Genomic DNA, 25,543 nt, shown 5'->3' with positions numbered 1-25,543 from the left:
GCGCGCGAATCGTTCAGTCCGGAGTAGTCAATTCGGACTATTCGGAGCAGTGTGTTGGCACTGTTGGCAGGCGTTGTCGCTCTCGCGCCGACGTAACGTCGAAACGCCGCGTTCCACCGCGTTCTGTCCGCATCGCCGCCACCGCCGCCGTCGGCCAATTGCGGGATCGTCCCGCTTCACGAGGACGTGTCTTGGAAAACCAGTACGTTGCAGTACGTACCAGAACGTTTGCGTGTTATCTCGAATCGTGTTCTCGGATCGCGAGTCACGTTTTCCGCGCGGCCGTACACGGCGCGCACGGCGTTTGACGGTTTGTCGCTCGGTAGTTGCCAGTTCGGTTCGGCATAGTTCACGCCACGAGCAAGTCTCGAATCGTGACACCCTCCCTCTCGTCCCTCCCCCTTTCCCCTTGCTCTCGCCGTCGAGGGCGCCGAGGTAAAGGGGAGACCTGAGACCACCGTGTTTAGTGATATCGTGCGGTTCACGTCGCGTTTATATAGCGTTCAACCGTGAATCCGAAGGAGGTGTCCGCCTGGCACGCTAATAATCGACTTGTATATCCACACACACACACACACACACACACACACTCACACGTACGGGCGTGTGTACAAGTCAAAGTGACATAGTTTGTTACGCTCCCGAGCTGTTGTGCTTTGGTTAATAGAAATGTTGCCCCGTCGACTCGCCGCGATGCACGGCGAGGACTCGTAACGAGAACCGTCATCGCACCCTCCCTGCCGTCGCCGTTGCGTTCGCAATTGAATGCAATTGTAGTCCACGTTGTCCCGACGTGATTCTCTCTCTCTCGCCGCGGCGACACATCCCGTCGGCCCGGCCATTCTCGTCGCGCGATCGCCCCGATCGCCCCGTAGCAGAATCCCGTCTATCATCGCCTATTCGCGATACCTCGGCGCGCGCGAAGCGCCAGGCCACAGGTAACGGACGTCACGCGAGTAAGATGATCAACATGGAAACGGACAAGATTATCGACGACGCAAACGCAAGTCTGCAGGTGAGTGTTGAAAGAACCACAGCGCGACTTCGCCGAAGTTTTCTCCCCTCGTCTCGCACGCGCGAAAAAAAAAGGGAAAAGAGAAAAAATTACCGCCATCTTATGCCCTCTCGCGACCGATCCGTCGAATCGTCGGCACGTGTCCCGACTCTTCAGTCTCCGTTCCGACGCCTCGTGATTTTTAATTTCGAGATCGTGAATAAGCACGATCTTTTTTTTTTAAATCGGGAATTCCTGCCTTATAGCACGCCTTCGAGCATTCGTCGTTTGACGTCCGTGAATAATCGTCGCATTGACACGACGAAGCTCTGTCCTGAATCGACGGAATCGCGCTTTCGGAATTATGATTTCTACTCTGGTCACGCTTACCTTTCCATTTTGTTGCGTCTTCTGCGTTTAAAGGGAAACGAAGTTGTTGCATTGTTGCTCGAGTTTCCGCAAAAAGTGAGGGAGGGGAGGCATCGCAACTTCGTTTCCCTTTAAATGCGGAAGATGTATTGGCAGTCACGGCAATGACGTGTCTCTGCTTGTTTACATGCTGGTCGAAGGTGGAAGGACGATTAGGGTTGCCATCCGTTTTCTTTTTTCTGAACACTGTCATTTTCTTTTTTTTTTAGAGCGTCCTGGATCGTCCAGAAGAATTCCAAAGACGTCCGAGATAATTGTAATATTGAAAAAAAAGTTCATTTGACTAAATTAATTGTTTATTTGATTAATTTATGAATTAGAAAAAGATGAATTATTTAAATTCAGCCGAGATACACTGAGAAAAAATTGTTTATTGTATTTAAGGTAAATATAATATAATATGTTTGTCTTAAAAACGTATATTCTTCAGCGAAAGAAAGACAAAATAAGTTAAATTAGTTAAATGAACAACTTTTTTCTCGGTGAATTGTCTAGAGTTCTACACTGAAAAAAAAATTGTTCAACTAACTAAACACATTTAGTTGTTTGTAGATTTGATTAATTCAACAAATTTTATTTAATCGAATTCAACTATAGTTTACTTAACAAATTGTTCAATGTTAAGCAGACTACAGTTGAATTCAATTAAATAAAATTTGTTGAATTAACCAAATCTGCAAACAACTAAATGTGTTTAGTTAACTGAACAATTTTTTTTTCAGTGTAGGGAATCTTTATTTTTTTAAATATTTTTCTCCTCTCTCAGCCTGCATTAATTTGCGATCTACAATAAATGTACGCAGAAAGAACGATTTTGTTAAAATATCCAAAAATTCAGCTACACTGAAAAAAAAATATAATCAATTTTAATAAAAATTTAGTTGAATACTATCAATTAAATATTTATTAAATATAAAGATATATTTATTTGATACAAGAAATGTTATTTTGATTTAACAATCATTTTTTTTATTGAACAAATATTTACTGTATTTAATATTACTGTATTTAATATAACTTTAAGTAAATGTTTGGTTGACAGTATTGAACTAAATATTTATTAAAATTGATTATATTTTTTTCTCAGTATAGATACAGATCTATATAATTAATTAATTATTAATATTAACACCAACACGGTGTGAGAATTATTATACATATAGACTCTACTGGCACCGCATGGTGTTAAATTCACAATTTTTTAGAGTGTAAGAAAAATAATTCCGTTGTTATCGTTGTTATTTTGTATGTAATGTTTTATATATTATATAAGGCACCTTCCACAAGGATCTTCTTTCGAGGGATTTCGAGGATTCTAGTTCAAATCTTACTCTCTAAATCTCGTGGAGTAAAATCTCACTCGAAGAGACTGAAAATTTAGCCTGTCTTGAAAAAAGAGTGAAAATACGGCCACTCTTGTTCAAGAGTGGCAGATTTTCATTCTTAAAGTGAGATTTACTCCTTTGGAGTGAATCTCATTTTAAAAGAGTAAATCTCACTTTAAAAAGGGTGAAAATCTGTCACTCTTAAACAAGAGTCATATTTTATTCAATCTTTGGCACGAAGCCTTTTATAGATCGTGATCAATCGTGATCAATCGTGATCATGCGATAGTAACTCGCGGTGTAACGTACGCACCAGTAGGTATTACAAATATTTTGACGCTCATTAGATAGCAGTTTTCCTTCTTGCATGCCGGACGGCGCGGCGTATCGCCGGATTGATTGTTCGTCTTGGTGTGAAAAAATAGCCAATTACGCTCAGTAACGCGAATGACTCTGCGGTTTATGTCTACTTATTTATGTCGTAGTTTATTTAAATCGATTTAATGTTTTTCTTTTCTTCATGACAGAAACTTCCTGCCATGGAAAGATGGCGATTTCTAATCGCGCTTCTCACGCGCCTCTTGGCTTTTAATACCTTCCTGCAAGGCTCGAAGATCCGTCTTATACTTTATGATACCCGAGACGTTCTACCGTCTCCTGATAATAGAAGGATCATTCATTTTACCTACATTTTTCGTACCTGTGTTTTTCTCCTTTCAACGTCTCTCCTTTCACATATCTGAAACCAGGCAGATATTTATTTTTGAGGTACACATGTGTATATAGGATGACGAAATTGCTGAAACTAAATAGCTGTTATTTTGCAACGAGTGAAAATGAAATGAATTAAGTGCTATACTGTATAGAAGAAATTTTAGTATACTTAAAACTAATACTTATACTTAAAAACTATTTAAGTATGCAAAAATAAGTATTATAGTAAAAAAAACTCAACAATTAGGTTGCATGTCTCAGTGACGTACGTGTGTTTTCGAAATGATTATTTGAATTTTTGCGATAATTAAGACGCTTTTGAAAACTGTTCAATGCATTTTTCCTTAATAGTAATAACTGCAACAATTATGCCTATGAAAAATTTTAGATAAATTTCTTTTTTTATCGGCATTGATCATTTATATCAAGATCACGCCAACCTATATTACTGAACCTTTTAGCTTTTCTAATACCTATTTATTTTTACAGTAAGTCGACATACATGAGTTTTGCGCTACATGCTAATAAAAATGACGGGTGTCTTCTATAGAAAAAATATGAATTCATTTTATTATGTTCATGTCATTCTGTACATTTAGTACAAAATAACTGTTTAATTTCAGCAACTTTCCAATAGTCGTCCTATATATCGTGATGTGTGGATATTTGAAATATATATATATATATTTTTTCTATATATTCATTGGAAGTAGGGAATACGAGAGAGTGCAAGTGAAACGGGCAGATCTAGAAACACAAGAGGAAATGCACAGCTACAGAACAAATAGATCCGACAGTGTCTCATGAGCAACACGTCACGTCGCGACACGTCCGATTAGCAGCTGGAATCCGATTGTCCCGCGAATCAGGTCGTTGGAAAATCGATATTTCAGTTGTAATCAATGTTTTGTCTCTGGCGTCCTTTACTTTCTTCGTTTCGATCTTGTCGTGTGATTTACGACTTTATGATGGTGCGCATACTCTTATCTGCGTTTGTCACTTTTTCTAATATTGACTTATGTACTCGAGAAATGGACATGATCGAGTAAATATAACTCTTAACAGTTCCGAGTTATATTTACTCGATCGATATTTAAATTAACTTTAACTTACCTTTCGTTTTTTAAGTCTAAGAATTAAAATAAGATAGAATAAATTAAATGCCGAAATTAAAGTTAACTTACATTGATAGCAATGAACATAATTAACTATCTGCCTCGCATGAAATGAAATTCGTCCATTATGCGGACTGGTATGAGTCTTATCTATCTCGCTTCGACATAATTGTAATTCTATTTATCATATAAAAAGAAAACAGATATATTCAATTTAACACGGCCTCTTTCAAAAGGATTCCTTCTATGCTTTTAATACGCAAAGAACATTAATCGTTATTTATTTATTCATTTTAATTTTTGCCTTGTGGTTTAAGATGACTTCCAGTATACAATCTATATTTTTAGATTTACACATTTCCATCTTATCTTGCTTAATACATTTAATTAATCATGTTTATCTATATACAGGGTATCTTTTAAGATCAGAGCCGCATTGGGGGCGTAGAATAGAAAGTTCTAAGAATTTTTTCAGAATTTTTTAATACTGTATTTTCTCATGATAATAAAAATAAGAAAATGCAGTACTAAAAAGTTGATAAAAAATTCTGAAAAAATTCTTAGTTTTTATGAGAAGAAAATAAACAATTTTTATCTTTTATAATTTTTTTGTAAAATTGATAGTATTTGAGAAAAAAATTATAGAAGACTATTTTTAGTAATTAATATCTTTTTAACTATTGCAAAAATTACAAAATGGTAAGACTTTTTTGTTCCTCTTGACCTATTCTACACCCCCAATGCTGCTCCGACCTTACTTAACAGATACCCTATATGTCATATGTTATATCAAAGAATCAAAACAAAAAAACAAAATAAATACTAAATACTGAATATTGCACTGAAAGAGCAATTTTGCTGAAGAATCTAAAAATTTAGCTAGATATAGATCTAAAACATAATTTTGCTGGACCATCAAACAATTAGATAGGACGATAAAATTGATTGCTAGAGTATATAAATATTTTACAACACCGTTTATCATATTTAAAATTCCTGCAAAATTATTTTCAGATCTGTATCTAGCCAAATTTTCTTCAGCAAAATTTTTCAGTATGAATATAAAACTAATAATAGCTAAATTTTTAAACATCTTTTAATTTTAATTAAAAATAATAAATTAAACGTAAATATTCTTTCCCTCCTATCCTAACGAGAATGTCAATTATTAAACGACATTTATTTCTTGCTTCGCTCGTCTCCCGGACGTCCGCTCACGCTTCTCAATCCCGTCGTGTTCGCTTCTTGTAATTTACGACAGATTTATTAGCGACCCAGCCGCTCGCAATTAATCCATACAACGAAACAATGCCTCTACGCTATTACACGTGCACGCGATAGCAGTTCGCGAGCGTTTGGACTGAGCCTCGATAACAGTCGTTATTCCGTGTAATTACGCATGTTAGTTGTAAAGCAACGCCGCACCGGAAGTGCACCTACGACTTCTTATCCCGCGCTCGGACGACGGTCCCTCCTACACTCATTGCGCTCATAAATCATGTATCGCCCTAAACGAGTCAGCCACGCACACTCGCGTATTCTACCGCAATGGAAAAATACACGCTACATTTCATTTTACTAACTAAGGAGAAAAAATTGACAGGAGAGGCGGCAAACAATTCGAATGATATTTTTTAACTAGTATTGAAATATTTCTTTTAAAGAGAATACGTTAAGAAAATAACATCTTTATCAAATTTTTATTGAAACTAATTCTATATGTGTGTAGAATACATTTACAAAAGTCTATGAAAATCACCATTACGTGTTTTTCAAAAAATATACCCAAAAATAGTTTTCTTTATCAAACTTTCAAAGATAAGAGACTCTTTTATCTTTGACTGTGCGTGTGCTCCTTGCAATTTAGTGTGCTCCTTCGTAATTTCCGTATATGTCTGATAAACAACGAAAGCTATTTCAATGCGCGCGGACGAACGCTTCCATTGTGCTATATGATTGCAATAAAGAGAAAGAAAGGAACAGATTGTGATCCTTGAGCTAGAAGGTCGCGCGAATTTACCAACGTCAATATCCACGAATATTGTTCTCAACTGGTTAATGTGTGATACAAGTTGATATTCCAGCTCGGACATTTTTCCGTAATTCTATCATCGAAATTATATGTATATATATGTATACATGTAATATTCTTTGCCGTGTAAATTAAATGACTATACAATATGGAAATTTAAGAATCTTTTACCCCTTTGTTTATAATGAAGTACCTACTTTTCTAAGGTTCATCTTGTCAATTATGTTAATTCGGGAATTGTTACTTAACTTTTTTTAACCAAACGACTAATAGGATGTTCTTATCTAATTAATTCACTATTATTAATTTATTAGTCACTGTTATTTATCTATTGTACTATTGTAAAATTTAATATTTGAGATCTTTTTTTATATCTACAAGGTGTTCCGAAATTTTTTGCCAAGCGCTCTTGTATAAATAGAGCGGACTAAATTGAGTCGAAAAGTTCTCTACCATTTTGCAATTTTCATAATAGTTAACAAGACATTCATTATTAAAAATTGCCAAATATCTTCAATAATTTTTTTCTCAAATATTATCAACTTTACAGAAAAATTGCAAGAGACAAAAATTGTTTATTTTCTTCTCATAGAATTCTAAGAATTTTTTCAGAATTTTTTATCAACTTTTTAATACTGCAGCACTGCATTTTTTTATTGGCAACTATTTTTTTACCAATATGAGAAAATATGGTACTAAAAAATTATGAAAAAATTCTGGAGAAATTCTCAAAACTTTATGAAAAGGAAATAAACAAATTTTTTCTCTCACTGTTTTTCTGTAAAGTTTGAAGTTGATTTGAATAAAAAATTATTGAAAACTAATATTCAGCAATTTTTAATAATTAATATCTTTAAAATTTAAAATATATAAGAAAACGGCTGAAGTGATTAAAAATCAAATATAAAAAAATAAGAGCTACGAGCCAAACAATACATTTAATAGATCAATTTTAAAACAAACATTTCTACCTCACACGAGGTCATTCTCAACATAAAATCGCTTTAGTCAAAAGATAAAATTAAACTGGAATAAAAAATGTGTAACATATGCGACTATAAGTAATCATCCAATATATTACACGTTTTTTATTCCAGTTTAATTTTAACTTTTCATTAAAGCGATTTTTATGTTAACATTGAGAATAAACTTCATGTAAGGTAGAAACGTTTGTCTTTTTAAAATTTGTTTACTAAATTAATATCGTGTTAACTATTGCGAAAATTACAAAATGGTAGAAGACTTTTCGATTGAATTTAGTCCGCTCTATCTACACAAGTGCGTTTGGCAAAAATTTCGGGAAACCCTGTACATAATACAATATAAACATTGAAGTAATAAGTGCACGCGCGCGCGCGCGCGCGCACACACACACACACACACACACACACATTATTATATTTTTTTAAAAAAGTAAAACGAAAAATAAAAACAGAATTCTCGATTAGAGTATAAGGTTTGATCAATAAAGAAAATTGCCATGTCTAACTGTAAGTTTTATTTTCTCGCTGTTAAGATATAAAAATTATAATAAGATGTAAAAACTCCAGATGACTGATTTAAAAGTTGGTAAATAAATTATAAAAGTTATCTATCGAATATTATATGTCCTCTCCTATATTTTGCAGTACAAAAATATATTTTGCAATAGATTTACAGACTTCAGAAGAAGGATCTTCTCTGTAAAAAAAAATCTAAAAATTCATTCGAAAGAAACTATTTCAGCAACTTTAGGGGAGAGTTGCCAAATACGTATGTTAAAATGCGACTAAACATTCGCAAAATAAGACGTATACATCCTATTAAATATTTGTTCATATTATTAATTTCTTATTTATTTCATATTTTTGTTACTAAATGTTACTTGTATTAAATAATATTATAATTTAAAATATTGATACGATTTAGACGATCAGTCGCATTAGGCAACTCTACTCTATTTCTACTTTTATCTCGAGTTGCAATAACAACGTACAGATGCTAATCTCGTGTTTCGCAGTTATTGTTTATTCTAGCTCAGTGACCTGTCGATGTTAATGAACTTTACGTCTAGTGAACTGTCGAAAAAAGCACGTTCATGATAACGGCAAATTTCACCGTTTAGTCCGAGTAGTTTAGATTTTTCCATTGCTCATACCCTTCGACTTCCCATCCACGAGACAGATATTTATTTGTATTGTATCGGTGAGAGATAATAAATAACCGGGAAGTCACGGCCTCTCGCCAGTGCTTTTGCGTAATGACGCATGTATGTAAAATCCGCATGTGTACGGCCGCGAGAGAAATGTGCAAGAGGAGTATTCCTTTTTAGGCGTATCGCATCGTTCGAGTCGGGATTAAAATTTTTTGTTACGAATATACTTTTAAATGCACGAAGCTATTGTTACCTATACTCTTGAACGCGCAAAACTTTTCCTGCGCACATCTTTGGATGCGCAAAACTTTTGTTGCATATACACTTTTGGACGTGTATTCCTTTTCAAGCAGCCAGTCGAGATAAAAGACAACCTCGAGAAGAGAGAGAGAGAGAGAGAGAGAGAGAGAGAGAGAGAGAATCTGACCCTGAACTCGCGATACGGAATCACTAGTGAACTCGATGATCGATCTTTTTATTTATCATGTTTAAACAATTTCTGTTTTCAAGAAAGATATTCTTAAATTGTGCTGTCTGAAGAGAAGTAGGTTTTTTTAAATAACTTTTAACGCGTAAAATCCACAAGCAAAAATGTTCTATCATGTCAGGTTTTTGAGAAAAATGAAGTTGAAATCTCTCAAAAACACAGAAATATTTCGATCATTTTTGAAAATTTACTAGTAAACCTGATATGCTTCGAAAAGGATTCAAATTAAAGCTTGAACATTGTACCTACTTTAAAATAAAAATTAATCTCACTGCAAACGCAGACATTGAACTTTTAATGCTTTTTCGTTTTAAGGACAAACATATATATAGCATAGAACGACAGGACTGCATTTAATATCATAAGAAACTATAATAAAGTCAAGGAAAACCGTGAAGTGAGAAAATTATTTATTAATTTAAAATAAAATAAAATAAAATAATTATAAAATATCAATTCTAAATTTAACTCTTTCTTAATGATTAAATGTATAATTTTTTATATTATTTAAGGAAGTAAATATTTTTTTATGATTTTTCAATTTTGCAGTGTGAACAATTTGTATAAAGCCATTAATAGACATAATTAAAAAGGAAAACTACAATATCTTTGCTGGACGTTCGATGATGTCTGTAGTGAAAGATTCAATATATTTTTTTTAAATACAATATTCAAGCTTTAATTTAAGTTTATAATACGTTTATTAATAATATTATTTTTTAAAGATGTTTCAAGACGTGTTCTTTTGGACTTTTAATTTCATTTTTTCGAACCTGATGTGAATCAGGTGAACCTTGATGTCAATTTAGAATATTTTTTGCTCGCTAATTTGAATTCAATGTGTCAAAGACACATTGTAAAAGAACACTTTTCTTTTCCAGACTGTGGCAAAAGGGTTAAAATTTGTAACTCTGTTATTGTGTTATTCTCTTCGGACTTGTTAAAATTTTATTTCTAAATCACATTCGGCACAATCCCAATAAGGAACGTGATTTCGACATAATCCCAATAATTCAATCCCTGTGAGATATTCGTGCTGCAAGTATTCGTTCTGTTTCGTAATCCGAAAGGTTTAAAGTATTGTAATAACTAACTGTTTTTATTTGCTTAGACATTTTTTCGGTTCCTTTTGAAAGAGAATTTGTCTTAGTAAGTTTGAGAACTTTTCAATACCTGTTTTAGTGCAAGTAGTATTTTAGGGGCTTTGATAATTGTACGATGAGTCAGACTATTGTTAATTTGAATCTTTCTTTTACGCTTTCTAGCTTCTCGTCATGACGCGGTCCCGTCGGCATCTTTTAGATCTTCAGAAGTTGTCGACCTCTTTGTGCCAGAATAGACGAGCGAATATACGGGGCAAAAATTTATTTTGTGATTCATTCTACGAAATCGTACATTTCAGTCTTGCGACATTACTTCCCCTTATAAATGCGCATTCAAAGCATTTAAAAGATCAACGGAGTTTCGTCGGAATCATGTGTGAGCAATTCATTTAGCATGTACTGCGGATGTTATTATGAATATAAACAGTTAAACGCGTCGTTTAAATTAAGCAGTTATAGAACTGAGAGGAAATGTATTGAAACCAAATGTACGAATGTTTTTAAAAGGGAAGAAGTACATTGTGTACATATCTCTGTGTTAATAATTTTATTTAGCGTTTTATATACGGAATAATAGATAAATTTTGATGCCTGCGGCGATGACTTTTCTTGTCAGAAATTAAAATATTTTTTTAAAAAAGTTATATAGTTATATATGCAGTAAATACAAAAAGTATTCGTATAGGGGAGATTTTCATAAAAAAAGTTTTATTTGTAGAAAATATTAATTAGCAATTTATTAATGAATTTTGTCCTAAACAAAAGAGTTTCGTGAAATAATCAATAATGTTCGTGATCTTAAAGCTAAATTTTTCGATTATATACGAATATTTTTTGTACAAATAATATAATTTTTTATTTTCGCTTATTATTTAGATTATGTATTTTTTTTTTAATCATTACATATCTTTTTAAGTAAAATAATTTTGAGGAATATAAAATTTATTTTATTCTTTGTAATCAATTATTAATTAATATTTACTCTTTTAAAAAATAAGGTTCTTTAAATAAAATACCTTCCCTATATGAATACTTGTTTCACTCATTGTATATTAAAAAATTAATATAAATCGTGCTTTTAGTAAAGCTTTAAAAAAGAAATATATAATTTACAAGACTCAATGTTTACTTTTTTTTTTATATAATATTCTGTTTTAATCTCTAGAAGGATTTCTAGAGAGGGACGGAGAAAATGTGTGGTAGTTATTAAAATATTGAATCTTTATAAATCATAAATCAGAGTGGCCGATTTATGATTAGATTTTCGGAGAAAGATTATTTGTATTTTTAATAAAGGCCAATCAATTTGCGTTCGTTCTACATATCGTTTCTTATCGAACACTCAGTATACTCGTACTTTGACCATGTCAAGAGGTGTGCGGAGGACATCCCAGGAAGACAAAAGAGTCAGGAGAGCGTAGATTCGACACGAGTTCGCAATACCGTTATACCGGGAGCACTTGAAGCATTTTCAGGTGATCGCACCGCCGCGCATCAGCCGCTAGATAGACTCGTTTTTCTGTATCGTGTTACAATAACGGAGTGGCGACAACTGTTGCGCGAACAACTGCTTTTCGGAAGAGGGTTCCCACAATAGGTCGACGATAATACGGTTTTCAGCCCGGATAAAGCAACCATTCTGAAGTGCGAACTCTGGCCGAACGCTGGCCGGAACGGTGACTAACGAGAGAAATAACGAAAAATATTGTGACGACGTAAAAATGTCTAGAGATATGAATAATAAATTTACGTTTTAATTTACGCATCTTTTTAGAAAATAATACTGAAAATAATGGAGAAATCGTTACAGAATTCGATGCTTTAAATATTGGAGAGTCGAATTTCGTTCTGATCGAAACCTAATTCATGTAAAAAGAATTGCTACTTGATCGCCATTTCTTCGCGAAGTGAGAATTCAATTTTTATTAACAAATTTAACTTTTCAAGAGTCTTTTTAGAAGAAAAATGGCATTGTCCCCAATCTGGAAATATCAGGAAGATCATAGAGTCGGATTTTTATTCCTAGAGATTTGAATTCCGTCAATAGCTCTTGTCGAAGCCTAAACTTGTGTAAAACGAATTGCTACTCGATCGCCGTTTCTGCGATGCGAGAGTTTAGCTTTCATTAGCAAGTGTTTAACGCGGTATGGCTCTTTTATGACGGTTTTCACTTCCTGAGGTAGGGGAGACGCGGCAAGTAGGTCAGACGCGAAATATACATTTTCGTATTATATTGTACACCGACTACAAATCGGCAACGATCTTAAGATATAAAAACGAATTTTTATATATCTCGTATGACACACTTAAGTAGAAACACGTTCGACATGTATATTGTACGTGAAGAGACATTTTACGTGATGTCCCAGAATTACTGAGACGCAGAATATTATATAAGTTATATTATATATATTATATAAGTTGTCGTAAAAATTTGAAATCGGTTTTCGCAAAAAGCGTCGACGGGGGCATCGTTTTCCTCTTTTGACACGTGATCATAATAAATTTCGGAGAACTTCGAGAATCTAACGCGTTTTATATCATTCAGTCTGCGAAGCTTAAATGTCGCGAAAAAGCGCATTATTTGCAAAGCTTGTAACTCAAGAGGCATTAACACCGAATATACTTTCGCTGACAAAGATCAACCGGAAATTTCACGAGAGACGAATGCTTACGTGTCCATGATTCCGCCGATTCTGGGGCACCTTGTGCAAAACGCTGTGTCAAGCGAAGTTGAGAAACGGCGTGAAACGGAACTGCAAACGCTATTTGAAATACTGACGTGGCGTTCGCATAATAGGCTTCTTTTTTGTTTACTGTGTCTCAATAATCATACATAGAAGATTGTGGCATTCCTCATCTCCATTCTTCATGGGTGCATGCACTTTCTCCACGAACGTGCAAATGTAATCCTTCGATTATAAAAATATCGCCGACTCGGTTTCGTCTGTCTGATTCCTTTCAATTCCATGATGGATTTTCGTTATTTGATCGCTATAAGATCTGTTGCACATGAAACCGAAAAATCCGATAACGCTTCGTCCAACTGGCTCCATAAAAAGATCTTTTAATTGTTAGAAAGATACATACTTATATTCGAAAAGGAGTAAATCAATTTAAGAGATAATTTTATATTTAAGGAAAGATAGAGATATCGAAGGAGAAAAACATAATTTATTCATGTATGCGAACCTATTTTTTCGTCGGATCTTTTTTTTGGTAGCTGTTTAAATTTTCAAAAGTATAGTTTTATTTCTAGAGTGAAATAGTGTTAAATATGCATAATTGAAATTATATTAACACGATAATGCACGAGTTGCTACGCGGCATTTATTCGAATTAGCTGATCTAATCTAATCTGATCTAATCTAATCGAATACTGGCAACGCGTGATTTCCGATGCAATTTTGACAGGAAGTTGACATGAAATTACCTATAGACAAATTAATTTTTATTATATTTTTGCGTATAATATTACACAAAAGAAAGATAATTTTATTGAAGTATTTAAAAGTTAGATATAAAAGGATGTTTGTATGTTTTAGTAATATATTGAGAAAAGATGCGTAGAAAGTTGCATTTCACCTTCAATACGTGTAAAAACATAAAATTTCTAAATTAAATAATTTTATTAAAATATTTCTAATTAAACAGTTATTTTTGCATCACAAAAACCATTAATGGCGTGTCCTCGAGAAAATAGAGTTGATTATTTGTTATTCGATACGAAGTACGGACGACAAAGCAATAACAATTATATGATATGATGACTTATGATACCCCGATTTCTCCTATATATAATACATGTGCACTCATTCCTCATTTTTCTGTCATTGTAATTCATATTAAATATATCAGGTACGAAATATATAATATTCATTTTATTTTTTTTACAATACAATTAATATAATATATAAAATAGTATATCTTTTATACATTATTAACGTATAAATAACTTATAAATAGTATATATATCTTTTGTATATTATTATATAACATATAGATAAAAGTAATATAATATAGATCTAAAGTAATATATAATTTGTTTTTATATATTATTAGCACGTCATGTAAAATAATATTATATAGTATGTCTTGCTAATTCACTCTTCTCTTTTCTTTCTTTTTTTCGTTTTTCTCTCTTTTACTTTATATAATACAATTTTTAAACGTGTCACTGAAATTATAGGAAAGATTTTAATAAAGCATACGAAGATCATTTTGATCAATAAATTCTTACATCATCTCATTCTATTTCCAGCTATACTTATCGAAGGATACTCTTGCAATATCCTCTACAATGTGTTTAACATTATTGAATATTTACGAACAAATACGGATGATAAGGACGATGCAAACAGTGAAAGTGTAAACGTATACGACTATTTTCTTTCGTGAAAAATGCGTTTTGTGCACATTTATGTGTCGCATATAGAAAAATTTTTGTTTAAAACTTGATTAATCATGTGCTTGAATCGCTACGTTAGAAAATTTAATGACGATCGTGTAAATTTAGATCGTATTTAGTCAGCGTTATTATTTATTTATTTATTTAGTTATTGTGTATTTACATTTACGGATTGATCGAGTTTAGTTTTGTTTAGTGTATCTATGCCAAAAGAATTTAAAATCTCGTTTTTGTTGAGATAATTAAAATTGCTTGAAAAATATCTGTTTATCCGCGTATCGCTTGAAATATGATTACTGGTGATTATGGTATTAACGAGAAAGACAAGATGCTCGGCACAAAACCAGGACGCGCGTAAACGATTTAATTTATAAGAGCCCTGGTATACACGATGTACGAGTGAGAGAGAATGGAGCGAGAGAGGTCAAGAACCCGGTACTTCGCTCTATCTCAAGACGCGTCCGCGATTCTAGTTTTGCAAATGTACTCTTAAGCTCACCTCAAACGGATCTATCTATAATTCATATTAGATTTCCGAACAGAATTGCAATTTTATTTTATACTTTATTATATCTCGACATGTATAATTTAATGTACATTTGTTACACATGAATTTCTGTTGTTCAATCAAATATTTTTCATAATTTTTATACGTACAATTTTTTAATAAAATTTCTAAATACTTTTGATTCTGTAATACAAATTTTTTTGAATAATTTAATTTTGTATACATAATATGGAAAGTATTTTAATAATGAAGTCCACTTTGATTAGATGATGTGTAATTTATGTTAGAATTGAGAATATAATAATCTATTTATAATGTTGTGCATATAAATTTTGTGAATAATATGGTTTTATGTACGTAATAGGAAAAGCATTTCAATAATAAAGTTTACATGTTCTGTAATTTATGTTAAAATTGAGAATAATAATCCATTTGTAATTTCGTGTGCTATATAATACGAATAATGTTTGAAGAATTGAAGATACATTTATCAAAATATACGATACATACCATTGTTAAATTCTGAAATCTGATGTGAATTATAGAGTTATCGTCTACAGTTTATTTATTATCAGGTTATTCTCTATAAGGCGACATATATTATTAAATTTTACTGAAATTTTTGTAGATTTCAAAATGTAATTTACTCCAGTTTCTTTTTATCGACGATATATATTTCTTCTGTTACATTAATAATTTATTGAGTAATGTCTCGATGATATTTCTAATCCGACAGTTAATCTGAGGAAAATCTAAATAAGCTGTTTGATAATTTTTGTGAAATACGGTTAGCATATTCTGATTTTTACGATTTATTTATATTGTTATTTCTCGAAAAATAAGAAAGATTAACGAAAATAATTTGCTCTTTGGCAGGAAATCGATTATCTCCATTTCTTTTTTCTCAAGGAGATTATTATATAATATACTATGAATATATAATTAAAAAATAATCCTATAATTTCTATTTTGTATGTGTATATTGATAACAATGCATTTTCAGCATTAATTTGCGATTTGTTTAGGTGTTCTTCGCAGCATAGATATGTGAACATGATAGAATAAAATTCTCACTGTTTTACATCATGTCTTTCGACATTTTAAGTTTCTTAATATCGCGATAATATTAACGTTTTCCTGCTATTGTTCTCAATTGTTAACGTTATAAAATTACGAAAATTGCAGTCGCGTCGTTAGCCATTAGCAGTTAGTTTACGAAATATGAAATATTTAAAAAAATTAATTTTATTGGAATAAGTATATATTTGCATAATATTGAATTTTATTTTATTTGTAGACATATACTTTGTCAAAGAAAATAAATAATAAAACAAAATATATTTATGGTTTAAAAAGTGCAATTTTCATACGTTATTTTTAAATTTTATACGTTGAATATATAAACATACATTTACTTTTATTGGATTTTAAATATGTTAATTTTTCTAAGATGAATGGAATGATGAGACTTCTTTTCGATTTAGATAATTTATTTTGAAAATGCTCTATGAAGTAATTATGATATATTTTTTTTAACCTTGCACTTAATTTTTAGATATTTTTATAATACTTTTGCTATAAAATAATTATGATGTGATTAATTGTAGTGTTACTATATAATGCATATTTTATTTGCTGATTTTGGAATAATGATTACTTGAATGTATTAGGTTTTCTCAAACGTTTTTGAGTGTATATGCTTTACTACAACTCATTAATTCCGATATATACAGCGTGATTAATCGGGAAACAACGATGTGTGCATCGATACGATAATACACATTGTACTCGGTGTGATATTCTTAGTCACGTTTATTTGCGCTCCGATTACGTAGCTGATACAATAAAAGCAAACGTCATTAAAGTATATGCGCATGTATAAAATATGTTAATAAAAAAATTTAGGCATGATATATTCCACGACAGAGACTGCGTATATAATAATTAAATGTCAATGATTTTATTTTTGATTAATTTTAATTTATTAATGAAAAAGTCTTGTGAAAATATAATCGTTTATATATATATATAAGTATTATTTTTCTGTATATATAAAAGTATCATTCTGTAGATTGTATTTTGATTTTTTTGTAAAATGGCACATTCTGATATTTAAAGATGTAAACATTAATATTTTGTTACAGTATCCAATGACGACTGTACTGTACGATCCCAGTTGTAAAAAGGAACCATCTACGGGAGCATCTACGCAATACGGACAGGAGAAAGAAATCTGTATGAAACTGTTCGAAAGATGGAGCGAATCAGAACAAGTGCAGTTTGTCGAACAGCTGTTAGCACGAATGTGTCATTATCAGCACGGACACATCAACGCGTATTTAAAACCGATGCTGCAGAGAAACTTTATTTCACTTTTGCCGAGTAAGTAATCAGACACGTACGCTTTACGCTCAACATTTTTTTATACACTCTTTGCGCGCGTTCTGAATGATATTTCTAATTGCATCTTTAACGACTTTAACAATATCAAATGAATGATTTACAGAAAAAGGATTGGACCACGTGGCAGAAAATATTCTGTCTTACCTTGACGCAAAATCACTTGTTTCTACAGAACTAGTATGCAAGGAATGGCATAGGGTTATTAGTGAAGGAATGCTTTGGAAGAAGCTGATTGAACGTAAAGTTCGAACGAATTCAGTTTGGAGAGGTTTAGCTGAAAGGAGAGGATGGTGAGTGAAAATTTATGATATATGTGTATAAACTACAAAACTTGTAACAAACAAACATAAATATGATACGGACACAAAGCATTTTAACATTCTGACATATAAAATGTACGTAAAATATTTTTTTACATTTTCTTTTTATTTAATTTGTGAATTTTACTTTCAGGATACAGTATCTTTTTAAACCGAAACCAGGCGAGGCCCATCCCAATCACAATTTCTACAGATCTCTTTACCCAAAAATTGTCAAAGATATCGAAAGTATGGAGAACAACTGGAGAATGGGTCGATTCACTCTTCAAAGAATCAATTGTCGTAGCGAGAACTCTAAAGGCGTTTATTGTCTGCAATATGACGATCAGAAGATAGTTTCCGGACTCCGAGATAACACGATTAAGATCTGGGACAGAAATACTTTACAGTGTATCAAGGTGTTGACAGGCCATACGGGTTCTGTGCTTTGTTTACAGTATGATGATAAGGCTATAATATCCGGTTCCTCGGACAGTACCGTGAGAGTTTGGGACGCTACTACAGGCGAAATGGTTAACACATTAATTCATCATTGTGAGGCAGTACTGCATCTTAGATTTAACAATGGCATGATGGTAACTTGCTCAAAGGTCAGTCAAAGAGAAGCGATGAATTTTGACATGTTTTCTAATTTTCATTTAATTGGATTTCATTACTGACAATAATTATTCCATAACATTTCCAGGATCGTTCTATAGCAGTCTGGGATATGACATCGCAGACAGAAATTGCGTTGAGAAGAGTATTAGTAGGGCACAGAGCGGCAGTGAACGTAGTTGACTTTGATGAAAAATATATTGTTTCTGCCAGTGGTGATAGGACTATCAAAGTATGGAACACCTCTAATTGCGAATTTGTGCGAACGTTGAACGGACATAAACGCGGCATAGCGTGTTTGCAATATAGAGATCGCTTAGTAGTTAGTGGCAGTAGTGATAATACTATACGACTGTGGGACATCGAGTGCGGCGCTTGCTTACGTGTTTTAGAAGGGCACGAAGAATTAGTGAGATGTATTCGATTCGATAGTAAACACATCGTCAGCGGTGCTTATGATGGGTAGGTAAATCAAAATCCAAATATCTCAATTCTGATTTTAATTCTACGTTTGCAATGTGAAATCATAGCTATAAGCAATTAGAAAATTTATATATGTATATATGCATCAAACACACACACACACACACACACACACACACACACACACACACTTATTATAAAATATTTTATTCCTACTTTTTTAGAAAAATAAAATATAATTTTTATTTTTATAACGTACTAATGTTTAATGTACACAAAAAAAAAATAATTCTACATTATAATTGATATTCATATTAGATTTTACACTGATAATTCATAGTGGAATTAAAAGATGCAAATTTTGTTTTAAGAACGCACTATAATTTTACAAACTCATGAGTAATTAAACTCGTATTTATTATTGTATTTTGCAGAAAAATCAAAGTTTGGGATCTTGTAGCCGCTCTTGATCCTCGTGCTGTTGCTAGTACTTTATGTTTACGCACTTTAGTGGTAAGATATTTTCGTACACACGCGTATTTTCTTATTTCTTATATATATTATATTTAGTCAGCAATTTGTCAAGCGCTCTATTGAATGATAATTTTCATTCATTGCTAATCTTATTTATATTTCTTATTATAGGAGCACACTGGGCGTGTGTTTCGTCTTCAGTTTGACGAGTTCCAAATAGTTTCCTCATCTCATGATGATACGATATTAATTTGGGATTTTCTTAATTACAATCCGTCAAGCGGAAGTGTATGCAGTGGACGCCTGCCGATGGATGGAGCGCCGAACCAAGCCGATACTAGATCTCCTTCCCGTAAGTATGCTACCAAAATTGGAATTTTTTATATACACTGAGAAAAATTTCTGGTTAAAAACGGATGAATCAGAAAATTTTGATCATATCAATCAAAATTAGAATTATAGACTCAAATTTCAGAAAATTCTGATTTGTCTGTCTTTAACCAGAATTTTAATTAATGCAACCAGATTCTTTTTCCAGTGTATATTAATTAGTGCCGAGACACTGTTGTGTCTCCAGATTATTAAATATAAAAAATATTATTCTTATTTGCAGCATTTGAGTGACGCATCAATACGGAGATTCCTTTATTGTGATATAATTGTAAGTATATTTTATGAATTATTTGATTATCGCTTGCAGGTAAGATCTAGAAGCAATTCAATATAAATACAATATAATAATTCTAGTAAAAATATATGAAAAAATAAATTGCGTGGAATTAATCGCAATTGATTTTGTATTTCAGACAAGTGGTTAGGTGAGTGAATCCAATGTGTTCACGACAATGTGCGCAAATAATGAAATATCTGATGATGAGTGTTTAATGTAAACAACAGCAATTATATACAAAAATATCTGAAGGAAAAATTTGGTTGATTAATGACTTTGATTTGTTTGCTAGGACAGCAAAAAAATTCTTCAAGAAATAGGAAAGTAAAATGGACTGACTTACGTGAAACTAAGAATTATAATTTATATATGCGCTTGACGCACCGCGTTTAGGAACAAACAGTATATTTAAAGCTGCATAAATACATCCCATGGATGTAAACGATTGTCGTCTGCTTTGGCCATATCTGGAATTCTTCTACGCTCTGTGACATGATAGAAGTCAAGACCATTTTCCTACAAAATGAAAAAAAAGAAAGACTTACAATACGTAATGTAGCGAAGCGTTTTTAGGGAGGCTGGATATTATACTTAATAAGACATTAAATGTATTATAGTAAAAGGAATTAATGATTTTTTATATAATTAATTTATGAGATAAAAAAAATTGTAAAATGTTGTTTGATTGGAGTACTTACGTTGTGTGAATGTGTAAAAAAAATTGTTACATGGGAGGATTATTGTGTTACACCCTCTTTTAAATGGCTCGTACAAAGTGCTATGTACCCATGTTTAGAACTGCGAAAGAAACTATTGATTGAATGTATAATAGTTTTTTTAGCATTTAAATTTTGTGAAACTTATTTAAAAAGCGAGTGAAGAGCTAACAACCTCTGCACAGCCTACATTTGGTATGATACCATTTGCATTTAGAATATAAAATTACTATTGCAGAATGTAAATATTATTATCATTATTATATTCGTATCGAAACAAATATAGCGTGCGATCCTAAAATTGTCTTAATTATTGTAAAAAAAGAAAAAGAAACGCTATTATTATATCTTGACCATTGATCTCGTTTAACTCATTTTATTCACGCTTTGTACACGTAAGTTGCTCATTTTTATATTTATCTAAATTGTTAATCGAAAATGTGAATTGTTTTTTATCTTTGTAGGAATTTAAATTTTTTGCAATTTGGTATTTCACTGAAATTAAAAAAAACTCTTTAAATATAAAAAAACCTTAATTACAAATAAACGAGACTTATTGCTTATTTGAATTTATGTACATAATTGAGCATATAGCATATGCAGTTTAAATAACATCATCACGCTCAAATTATTGTGATATTATAAAGCAATTAATGCTTTGTTTAATATAATATAATATTAGTAAACAACATTTACTAATATACATATATATATATGTGTGTGTATATATATGTATGTGTATATATATATATATATATATATATGCAATACATTATACGCGTAAGATGCAACTAAAGTTTTATAATATACACAATACTTTGAGTGTTAGTAAAGGCAAACATCTTTGAATATTTGATATTAAATAGTGCTACACAGTGTTAGTATAACTATATGAAAGTAAGATACTAGGGACAGAGAGAGAGAGAGAGAGAGAGAGAGAGAGAGAGAGAGAGAGAGCGAGTGAGAGAGAAGGGGGAGGGGGTGAAATACCGAATTATGTTTTTCAAATATGCGTGAATTATGGTCAGTAGAAAATGCCACGTAATATAATCGCTTACGAACTATCTGTCAATAAATATGAGTTATACAGAACAAATTGTCACAGAAAATAATAATACATATTTCAAGTTGTAATATTACAATGATTTGAGTGTTTCAATCCTATATTAAGATTATAGAAGGATGTTTACATTTTGATTTCGATGTATAATTTCGTGACGTTTATCTCAAAATTTTATACGAACTATGTATACAGAATGAATTTACATATTAATGCGCGTAAAAGGCAATACTAAATTTACATTTAAAGTACACAAAATTTGTTTACTCTTGTAACGCATAACTAAAGGGAAAAATGAAATATATACAGATACAACGTATATTTGTACTCAATTCGTTCGTACAATGTTTTTATAAAAAGAAAACAAGAGAAATTAAGGAGTTGTCTACAAACTGGGTACAAACCTAGGAACTTGAAAAATTAGTACAATTGGATGGGAATTTGTATCATTTTGAAGTATATACATATAGATATGTATATGTGTGTGTGTGTGTGTATATACATATTATATATACACATGCATACAATATCAATGCACAAGCAAGCATAATTTTGTGGAATACGGCATATGTAGATTCTTGTGTTTTCGACTTGTTTCAATGAATAGACAAAATAATAGTGATTGTAGTCAGACATTAACATACTCTTGCATTACATGAACATAGAATGTTCTTCATCATTTTTCCGCTATCTGATAATGCGTATGTAGGTATTATTAAAAGATATGATTGCTTATACCGTGTCTTCCTAATTAGGATACGGAAATATTCTCTTATCTTTTGTCTTTTTTTTATTGGAATCTAAGAGATCTTGGGGTGGAAAAAAAAGTCTGCTGCATCTTCTACAAAAATATATATCCATCGAATTGATCTTCGAAAAAATCAAGCAAGAAATACAATAAAGAGTGTAAAATAGAGCCAAATATTTGGAGATATAAAATATCGGACGTAATAGTTAAGAAATTACATGAATTTATACCTTATAAGAGCATCGTGACACGCACTGCGATCAGATCGCAACGTGAGCGTTTGCGATTGTCGAAAATACCAGTAAAAATACTTTTAAGAAGATATTGTGATGCTTTATTGTTAATATCGACATGAATCTTCGTGTATGAGAATAACTGACTAGAGAGGATACAAAGGCTGTGCAAAAGCTATATTCGAAATATAATACCTACACAAGAATATAGAGGATTTTTTATAAAATCCATTATTATCTTATCCTTCTGCATACAACGATGTACATATATTTAATCATGCTATGAAATTCTATAGTCGAGTTCAACAATAAGTGAAAATAAGTCAAATGTATTACACATAAATTGCTTAGTTTTTTAAATACTGTGGACTTCAATATATATATATATATATCATAAAATAATAATTAAAAGAGTTAAGTACTTAGATTTATTATTTTATTAACCTCTGGTACACACGATGATTTTTAGCACTTTACATATGATGGGTCTTTCATTTTTATCACTTTTACAAGTATATAAAAATTATTAAATGATATTTACATATTTTAACATCTTTAAAAATATTTAAAAAATTTTGTATAAACGTTATAACTAATTATAGTCAACAAAAATGCACTTTCATATAGCAAAACTGAAAAAAAAAAATTTAAAGGAAAAATATGTTTCAATATTTTAAAGTTGATATTCCAAACTACAAAAGAAAAGATAGTTCAAGTATCGGCTGTCCAAAAAAGTTCAGTTATTAAGTAGTCCGAAAGTAGCATTTTTTATAGAGTATAAATGGGTTTAAATTGAACATTTATTGCATTTACACTTTGAACAGTGCGTTTTATCATTGATACTGCATTATGAAAAGTTACAACTTAATTAGAAAATATTTTTTAAAATTTTATTTGAATTTTTTTGAATTTTTATTTATTATATTTTTAAAATATTTACCGAACTTCACATATACATTTTTTAACAGTTCGAAATTTTTACAATGTAAACGAGAATTAATTGAAAATAAAATAGATATCTTTTGGACGTTTTATGTCCTAATTTTGGATATTTGTTATCTGTGAGTATTTTAATTGAAATGGACATAAGAATGCAATACGTCCTTCATTTAATTTATCTTCGTTCAATGAATGTTAAAATAATATATATCAACTCTGCTCAACAGTATACTGAAATGTTGTACTAAAGTAGTACTATATTTCAATGCCATAGTACTGGGAGTCAATCATGTAATTTTTTCTCCAAGACAGAAACGTGAAAAGTAAAATTTTTTTTTATGTGTGCATGTACAGTACAAAAATTTTCACTTCACGTTTCTGCTCCAAAGAAAAAGTTATAGGATAATACAAATAAAAACTTATAGCGTGTAATGTAAACTATAGATTTTCAATATCGCCAGTACATTTCGCGGAACGCATCCAAAGAATCATGGCATAGAGAAATCAGTAAAGAAATCGCAACATGTTCTCGATTTGCTAAATCAGTTAAATTATGACCTTACGATCTCTATTGTGATCGGTCAATTCGCATACTGCTAACGTTTTACTGTTCAATTTTTTTAATGTGTACCACGATCTTAAATTAATTGAAATTTCTTCAAAGTCGCCGAAAAACTGAAAAATAAAAAAAAAATCATCCACACGCAGGGCGCATTTTCATGTGCGTATAAGTGCGCCCAGTAAAACAAAGATGGCACGCATTTGCACACACCCACACACAGGCAGGCGCAGGATGCGTGCAACGTAGAACGTCGATGTAAACATGCGCCGGCGGCGGGCGCAGACGGAGGCTGGCATGTGATCCTGGCTTTACTGTAGATAATACGAGACTAGCGAAAAATGGCGGACGAACAGGTGAGTCGCCGACGAGAATAAACACGTCTCATCCCCGCGCGTGACGCAACGTTATTAATCGCGTTACAAAGCGGGCGTCGCGCAAGCGGCCGCGACCCGCCGAGCCGCCGGCGGAATCCGCGCCGGATTTCCGCGTGCGTGCGTGCGTGCATGCGTGCGTGCGTGGATACGTACCGAGTGTGCGGCGCGTCCGCGCGCATTCGCCGGATTTCTCGAATCTCGCGGGGAGAGCCGTGCCGGGAGATAATCCTTATTCCAAGGAGGAATCCTGTTTCTCTCGCGCGCTATTGACAAAACGATACTGTACGACGCGGAGTTTCGGTTCAATCGCCGCCGCTTCGATCGCCTACCGATAGTACTGATCGCAGATCGTTGCCGATCGCGCGCCGCTGCGCCACACCGTTTGGTCGCTCTCCGTTTCGAAGCTGAGGGAGTTTCTTGTGAACGCGAACAACCGGCTGATCCAACGGATAATTAACGGCCGATCAGAAAAATCATCTGATCCATAGTGTCACAGTGTACTGTGTGGTACCAGAATCGGTGAAGCCTGCCGAGTGGAAATTGCTGATCGCGCTGTTGGTGGACGGCGCGTTCCGGTTACGACTCCTCCTACGACGAGCGTCACGTGAAAGCTCGCACGGTGCGATGTAAATGAGAAAAAAAAAGTGCGACTCCGCCGCGTTTTGGGGCGCGACTGCGTCGCCGTTGAACGTTGTTTATCTTCGTGTACGTTGTTTGTACGCCGCCGCCACCGCGCCGGGGGATACACCCGCGTAACGGTAGCCGCGAAGCTTTG

The 25,543-nt window shown here is 32.6% G+C and overlaps 2 protein-coding genes across 2 annotated transcripts in view; both read left to right on the top strand.

Annotated features, from left to right (window-relative positions):
• The first annotated feature begins 101 nt into the window (after nt 1-101).
• On the top strand, nt 102-20,804 carry LOC108748363 (beta-TrCP). The gene is made up of 9 exons (XM_018486477.1): nt 102-1,015; nt 17,394-17,631; nt 17,756-17,942; nt 18,106-18,562; nt 18,658-19,031; nt 19,427-19,505; nt 19,638-19,818; nt 20,080-20,127; nt 20,273-20,804. Exons 1-8 carry the CDS (start codon nt 962-964, stop codon nt 20,088-20,090), a joined length of 1,581 nt encoding a protein of 526 aa, XP_018341979.1. The 5' UTR covers nt 102-961; the 3' UTR covers nt 20,091-20,127; nt 20,273-20,804.
• A 3,744-nt stretch (nt 20,805-24,548) lies between these two features.
• The window catches only part of LOC108748362 (exportin-7), a 9,347-nt gene continuing 8,352 nt past the window's right edge, over nt 24,549-25,543 (top strand). The window contains exon 1 of the mRNA XM_018486476.1: nt 24,549-24,747. The gene's annotated coding sequence lies outside the window, so the exon portion shown is untranslated. The remainder of the gene's footprint in view (nt 24,748-25,543) is intronic.

Source organism: Trachymyrmex septentrionalis, unplaced genomic scaffold (genome assembly GCF_001594115.1).
Source record: "Trachymyrmex septentrionalis isolate Tsep2-gDNA-1 unplaced genomic scaffold, Tsep1.0 scaffold22, whole genome shotgun sequence".
Classification (NCBI taxonomy): Eukaryota; Metazoa; Arthropoda; class Insecta; order Hymenoptera; family Formicidae; genus Trachymyrmex; species Trachymyrmex septentrionalis.
Note: the sequence above shows the minus strand (reverse complement) of the source record. Positions and strands in the feature narration are given on the sequence as shown.

What these genes read in the sequence shown, in the direction of transcription:
- LOC108748363 (XM_018486477.1), top strand. Translation starts at nt 962, where the DNA reads ATGATCAACATGGAAACGGACAAGATTATCGACGACGCAAACGCAAGT. An exon ending in TTAGCTGAAAGGAGAGGATG is followed by an intron (nt 17,943 to 18,105) that starts GTGAGTGAAAAT and finishes TTTTACTTTCAG; the next exon opens with GATACAGTATCTTTTTAAAC. An exon ending in TATGTTTACGCACTTTAGTG is followed by an intron (nt 19,506 to 19,637) that starts GTAAGATATTTT and finishes TTCTTATTATAG; the next exon opens with GAGCACACTGGGCGTGTGTT.